Source organism: Homarus americanus, unplaced genomic scaffold (genome assembly GCF_018991925.1).
Source record: "Homarus americanus isolate GMGI-L3 unplaced genomic scaffold, GMGI_Hamer_2.0 scaffold4896, whole genome shotgun sequence".
NCBI lineage: Eukaryota > Metazoa > Arthropoda > Malacostraca > Decapoda > Nephropidae > Homarus > Homarus americanus.
The window spans coordinates 4,526,031-4,533,430 of NW_024749657.1; the positions used below are offsets into that span (position 1 = coordinate 4,526,031).

Below are 7,400 nucleotides of genomic sequence, written 5' to 3' on the forward strand. Positions count from 1 at the left end.
GCACTGTAGCATGGGTCTCATTTGGTAATTAAAAAAGTGCTTAATGGCAATTCCCTCCTCTTAATACCTCTGTTCAGGGTTCTGATTGTAGTGGAAAGGCAAAGTTAATTCTTTTGTTTGGTTCCTAGTAGCTATTTCTGGGTTTATACTTAGTTAGCAGAATAATTATATGGGCTCCCAAGTCTGATCTCAGTCAAAAAGTGGGATTTCAGGATCAGTCCATCATTATGCTGCATATATCTCAGTAATCATTATCACAAGCTTTTGCTGAAAGTTCTGTCTGATAGCTTCCTTCTCAATTAAATTCTTTTTATCAGTTATGGCTCATGTATGCATTCCTTAATGTCCTGCTAGGGACTATTTATTTATGTTTCTACACTGAAGATTGTGTGAAGTAATAATATTGTACCTCTGAGGTTATAGCATGTAATCTTGTCCAGTCATCTGGCACTTGCCTACTTTCCACAGGAATACACACATTTAGTGCATTGAAGTTGTCTGTCAACACTGTTTATTAGCAGCTTCCATTTTTCCAAGAGCCTTTCCTTTTTTATACATCAGCAGTGCAGAGATTGTAGCAGTATGGTGCTGACTGTCACCCTTTTGGTTTGTCTGTTAATACTTCAGTGTTTTCACCTGACTTAAGAGTACCATGAACAGATGGCTTACCCTGGTTTAAGGGGAGGAACTTCACTGTTGATTTTGGGGTCAGTTCATGATCGATGTTACTAAAAATGAAATTGGGTCTCTGAAGTATAATGTGAGTTTCCATGCACAGACCATCTTTAACATTGCATAGTGACCTTGGCAGGAGAGAGAGGAAGTTCCTTATTGGTTTTGAGGTGTGGTGCCCCCCTCCTTCCTGTGGTCTCCAATGCTGGCAGGCTGAAGAACTGGTGGTTGTATGTGCTGGAAAGAATATTTTCCCACCTGTTTGAGTGAATACCGTATATCCATTTCACTATGTACTGTATGTATCAGATAAATTTAAGCTCAATATTTGAAGAGCCTTCCCATTGATCTTCAGACTAGTGTTGTTATGACAGTTTTGACATATCATTCTCTTGACATTTGCCACTAATTTTTTTTTATTTCGATCATTTTCCTCAAAACTTTTACTCTACAATAATTTTTTATTATTTAATCTTTAGTTTGTGTACTTGTTATATTCATAGGTGCAGAAGCACACATCTGGGTACAGTTATCATTCATTTGCATATTCATGTTACTGTTGTAGAATTTACCCACTCTTGGTCTTAAACCCTGGGTGAAAAAAGAACTAACCCCGACTTTTATCTTTCATTAACTGAGCATATGATTCCTCCTCTTTAGTCCCATCAAGATTACTTATGCTTATATCTATTCACATACCTCCTGTAGGCTGTCTAAAGTATTTTAGGGTAGTTTTAAAACATCCAGCAATTCTGTTTAAAACCTTTATCAGTTTGTCTTTCTCACATGTTGGTCATGTACTGTAGAGAGACTCCTTCACCTCATCTCATCCTACCTGAGAGACTCTTGTATTAGTCTTGTCGAGAGACTCATTCACCCTCATCTCATCCTACCTGAGAGACTCTTGTACTGGTCATGTAGAGAGAGACTCCTCCCCGATCTCACCTTACCTTATGACTCGTGTACTGGTCATGTGGAGAGTTTCGCCCTTTCCCTTATCTCACCCTACCTGAGAAACTCTTGTACTGGTTATGTAGAGAAAGTCTCTCCCTCAGCTTATCTTACCTGAGAGACTCGAGTACTGGTTACCACACTGGTAGGGGCATAATCCAGTGTAGTGTATCTGAGGAGGCACAAGGATTAACATTTGCTGTCCAGTGTTTTTTCTACATACATTATAAATAAAATAGTGAGCACATCTAATACATTTAAAGATTGAAAGATAATTTGCATACAGTAAAAAAAGTTTGAAAAGAAAGTCACAAAAGTAAGGTACAATGAAAGTAAATTAGAAAATGCTGAAAAATTCATATAGCCATAGAAGATAAAACTGACTGGGAACCCCTGGTAACACTTGACAGCTTTCCATTTTTTCTGTTGTTAGACAAGCCTTCTGTCATATAAATGAGAGGCCCCAGTCTCTTACAAGCCATGTCCCCTGTTTTATACCAGAGGCCCTTAGTCTTTATTTTAGGTTATCCATCTTGCTCAAGCCTCCATCTCTTAAATACACATGACCTCAGCCTATACTAGACAGACCTCAAGTCCCTGGTGGATAAATCCTATACTATTGACATAAGGCCATGGCTAAAGTGGCTTATTGGCCTGGTGCATGTTAACTGTTGTCTGTATTAAATATTTTCTTATTTTGTCTGGTGGCCTTGTGTTTGCCACTGTTAGTGGTAGGCAGTCATAATAAGGTATATAGTGGAAGGTCACATACCATTTTAAGAAAATTTCGAAGTTCTAGGATGACCTTCAGGCCAGAAGATAGCAGGAGGAAGAATGCTTATCTGGAGTAGCAGCCTAGACAAGATTACTCCAGGTTAGTTCTCGACTACTACTGAGGAGCTGGGTGTTGAGTTTGTGGATGACTGGTTGAGAATCTGGGGTGAATGTGGTCATAGTGAGGGGTGGATGAATTGAATGTGGTTCAAGAAATTCTTAACTTGTTTTTGGGATTGAAAAATGTTATTTTGATGTAGATGGGCTGATGATTGTACAGTAGGTACTGTATAAGATCTTTGTCTCGTTTAGAGAACTTCATTGTTTTGTGTAGAGTAAATTTAATATATACTGTAATTGGTTTCAAAAGGATGTCCTGTAAAACCTAAGGCTCACATACCTAACATGTCAGATTTGTTTTATCACTTGCCAAATATATTTAATGTGTTTACTTGATACCTGTACCTGTGTTGCTTAAAGCCTGAAGGGTGTAATTGCTGTAACACCTTGTCATATTCAGTAGTTTGTTTTGATTTAGAAGGAAGACAGCTTTTGTAGTATAATATAAATGCATGATAATTTAGCATAAATATATATCAACAACTGGTAAGTAAGTGATGTAATATTGTAGTATACCTGTATAAGTTTTTGAAATTTTGGAAAACCTCAGTAAGAGTAATGCCTTGGAAAATTTAATCTGAACTATTGTAATATAGATATAGGGTCTTAAATGCTTTACCTTTTATGGAAGTGCAAAATAATGAGTTATAATTTAGATGTTATATTTGTGGCAGACTTGTACTGTATATGTGATAAATTACTCAATGTATTTAGGTACATAGTAACACACTACAGTACACCTCGGCAGTACACTTGCAGTGCAATACTATGACTGATGGTTTAAATATGAACATAAGGATTCCTTTTTGGCTGATTGCTAACACTTTTACCTGTACTGAATATAACTGACAATGTATGCTGCAAGGAATATATTAAATGTTTACTATGATAAAACCGCAAGTTCACTCATGTTACTGGTAGTGAATTGTGGATCTCTAGGATAGTTGACATTTTGGAACAACTACTGTATTGGTAGTCCTCTGTCTTGGTCTCATTGGCAGTAACCATCTTATGTGAGGGGGAACTGGAACACCTTTCATGGGTATAGTATAAACACAAAGTTTGTAATAGAGTATTGTGAAGCAAGTGTTACTGAAGATATGAGAGAATAACAACAGAGTGTCATGTAGGTCAACACCCATCAATTGATCTACTATAGTCATCATCAGGAAACATGTAGTGGTGTAGGTCTCTAGACAACCCTGACTGTACTTCACTGGGGGAGGAGGAGGGGGGACGTCTGCTAAATCATGCATCTATATTATGACCAACAATTTATCATACATGAGCATTGGAAATCCCACAAAAAACATACCACATAAACCTTTTTTTTTAGTTAGGATTGTATTTGATATTTTTATTTTCTTGTCATTTATTATATAATGCTTGAGATCCTATAATTTGAGGAGGATATTTCTTTAATTTTCGATGGTTAATGGAAATGTTTTCATGAAATTCAGTTTCAGAGATTTAGCAACATACTGTAGGTTCAATTGTGTAATTGGAAACTGTATAAATCTAACCCAAAATTGGATTATATATGTATACTGTATGGACATTTCTTATCATTAACTTTTAAGATTAGAAGATATTAATAACCAATCATATTAAGGCTTATTTTTATTTTTTTCTATACTTCTGGTATAATGATATTGACAAGTAGGAGATTCATTCATCTGTGGAAATATGTAGTCACAGTATTTTATGTAGCACCATCCATACTGAAGTTGACCTGCCCCACACACACACACACCTTCAACCTTTTTTTTTTTTTTCTTTTTTTGTGCTTCTGGGCTTTTTCTGTGTTGCTTTGTGTACATTTGTTGAGGTATTCCTCTTATTGTTCACACATTTTTATATCCGAGTGCTTGGCAATTGCTTCGTCCGTGTGATAGCCAAATCAACATCCAGAATGGGTCAGACTTCTGAAGTTTGGTGATACTGTACTAGGTAACACTAGTGTAGGAAAGGTTGTGTGTACTGTAAACGTCACTTGTCGTGGTGCCAGAGTGCGGCTTGCGAATTTTCAGAAACGATAAAAGCTTATACTGTATCCTAGATAGGAACTGCAAAGCTGACATTAAAAGGAGTTGCAAATTTTTAATAACTTTATTGCTACTAAAGTCAATTACCAGACCCTGATGAGAACAGTAAAAGATGAAAATATGGTGTGACGAGATTTCTACTAGAAAAAATTTCTTTCCATTATCATGTAAGATAATATTACAGTACTTAAAGTGTACATTGTCTCATTGTACTGTATTGAATTTAGTTTAGTAAATATTCACTTTGACTCGGTAATATTTTACATAATTTTCATCCACTCAGGAAGTAAAAATGTAGCTTTTAACATATTAATATGCCATTAATTTTTTCTTCTTCTTTAGAGGCATCTTGATCATATAGCTCTAGATTATGGCGGGAAAACTTTGACATTTGCTGTAAAAATATCTATTTACATAACCTTTGTATCTCACCTCCTCAGCCCACATATTTACTCTTAACGTAGGTGTTTGTAACAAAGTTGCTTATTGTGGATGTATTGTGCTCTCTAAGATAATCATATTCATTCATCAATTAATTTCAGACATGTGGTATGGCGGGTTCCACAGCTTAGGGGTTAATTTTGAGTCGTGTGTTAATGTGTTACTGTTGACAACGTATGAGTTGAAAGACGGTGAAGAAGTCAGCAGAGTGAGGCATGGTAAAGGACAACATTCGGCATGGGAGATGGCTAAGAAGTCCACTTTCAGTGTGTGAGATGGTAACGAACTTCATGTTGGGAGATGGTAACGGACTACGTGTTGTGAGATGGTACCGACGTGTTGGGAGATGGTAACGGACTACGTATTGGGAGATGGTAATGGACTACATGTTAGGAGATGGTAAAAAAAATCTGTTTCTAAAGTGATCTGGTTAAGCATTCTTCATGCTTTGTCAAGGATAGCAAGTGACTTCCTTTTACAGTGTGACCACAGAGAATTACCTAATAGCTTCACACACAGTGGGAAATGGTGCCATATTTCTCCTCTTTTTTCCAAATAGATATGTTTACTCATATAATTTATGCCTTCTTTAAATTAGACCACTAAATTTCATCATTTTGAATTAGGGAATAGGTAGTAGCATAGTGAAGATGGCATACCAACAATGTTCTTTGTTCAACTGAAGGAAAATCTTGGGTATAGGAAGATTCAAGATATGTGTGTGGTGTTGATGACACACTTAAACCAGATAGGGAAACCACTCATAGACAAAGTATTGACATATCTTAATGTTATGAGTAAGTATGTGTGTGCATTTCTAATGTAAAGTCTTAGCCCTTTCCTTTTGTTTTTTTTACACAACTCTTCCCTATCATTTCTCCATCTCTGTGATCCACCCAACACAAATGTAGGAAGATAACAGATAGATACATTTCATGTTCAAAGGAAGAATTATACTTTACTTTGTTTTAGTTAAATAAGTTTAGATAGATTTATGAATGGTAATTACCAAAGGCCAGTACTGTACTATGCAAATTTGTCATAAGCATGATTGAAGTTATGAATTTTGTCCAAGTTTCAAGGTATTGGAAATCTCATGTTAATACTGTACTGTACTGTACTGTCAGCAGAGGCTGTGAGGTAAAACCTTACTGTAGATCCCTCCTAGACCATGGAACTATGTTCCTTCAGACGGAAAAAAATATTGTGGATTGTAAATCCATTGCGTCCACGTTGAAAGTGGAGTTGGATTGGTATCTCAAGAATATTGCCTTACAATTTCCCTTAACCCACAAAATTTAATTTATAGCATAAGAATATGATATACTTACTGTACAGTAAAGTATCTGTCAACTGAAAATTATGGGACCAAGAAACTTGTGTAAAATGGATAATTATGTAAAGTGGGTACTCTCATCATAACTTGTGTGAGGCAAGCATGTAATAAACCTTGGTACTTGTGAGCTTGTTTATTAGTTTCTGCAAATACCTGTACCCTGTAGACCAACTTATTCAGTATTCGCTAGGTCTACAAATAAGCTTTCTATGTTTCATCTGAAACTCGCATAAAGACAAGTAGACATGTCAATCACACCACCGTGCACAGTCACTGAGCCAGTTGCATGATTGTTAAATTTTTCCTAAGTTACTCTCCTGTAATTTGTGGAAGATTACTCTATATTCTTAAATTTCACATTTCTAATGTAAATTTTTTTTAATAGATTATTTCATAAAAGTAGATTTTTGGTTGACAGATACTTTGCTGCACAACAAACAATATACATAGTGTAGTGTACTCACCTGAAGGAGGAACATAGGACACACCAAGAACAAATGAACTTGAGGGAGGGTAGAGAGCCAGGTTAAGAAGATGAGAGGGGATGACTGAGCATCAATTGCCTGTATTCCAATAATAATCCTTCATGATGCTTTATTAGGACTATTTAGTTTGAATTATTTGTACTGTACAGTCCACACTTGCAACCTAGTATATACACTCAAGATGGTTGGGAATTGTAGAGGTTTTGGTGTGGTAAGAGTATCTGGGTACGCCAAAAACACAGCCAGTATCGGTCTCTGAAAATTTGTTGAACAAAGTTAAATTAATAAATTTTTTGGTCTTGATGTGAAGTACAATCGTAGATATTAACCACTACTTTTCTTAAAGGGAAAAAAAAAGGTCAGTCTGACTTGTGCTGTAAGGATTCTCCAGGAGACTTACCAGGAATATCTTGCCCCACGCGGTTTACTATATGGTGCTACATAGCATTATCTAATTGCTTACCATTGACAAATATACCTGGCTTTTATCAGGTTGTTTTTGAAAGTGATAATAGGCTTAATGTCTGCATTGTCCACAAATAATGTTTTTGGGTGCTGTTTGGTGGATTAATTGTT

At 36.1% G+C, this 7,400-nt stretch overlaps 1 protein-coding gene across 14 annotated transcripts in view; it reads left to right on the forward strand.

The window, feature by feature from the left end:
- The window catches only part of LOC121853630 (arginine/serine-rich coiled-coil protein 2-like), a 34,708-nt gene that overhangs the window by 17,045 nt on the left and 10,263 nt on the right, over positions 1–7,400 (forward strand). For 3 of the 14 annotated variants that reach the window (XR_006086368.1, XR_006086367.1, XM_042347899.1), the window contains 2 exons: positions 2,417–2,497; positions 5,105–6,466. The exons of 4 other annotated variants lie outside the window; for them this stretch is intronic. Coding sequence is in view for 4 of the 10 variants with exons in the window: in XM_042347899.1 (XP_042203833.1) it covers positions 2,417–2,474 (58 nt within the window). In the remaining 6 variants the exon portion in view is untranslated. Of the gene's footprint in view, positions 1–2,416; positions 2,498–5,104; positions 6,467–7,400 lie in introns of those variants that run through there. 7 more of the 14 variants (XR_006086370.1, XM_042347901.1, XR_006086366.1 and 4 more) reach the window with 6 other exon arrangements.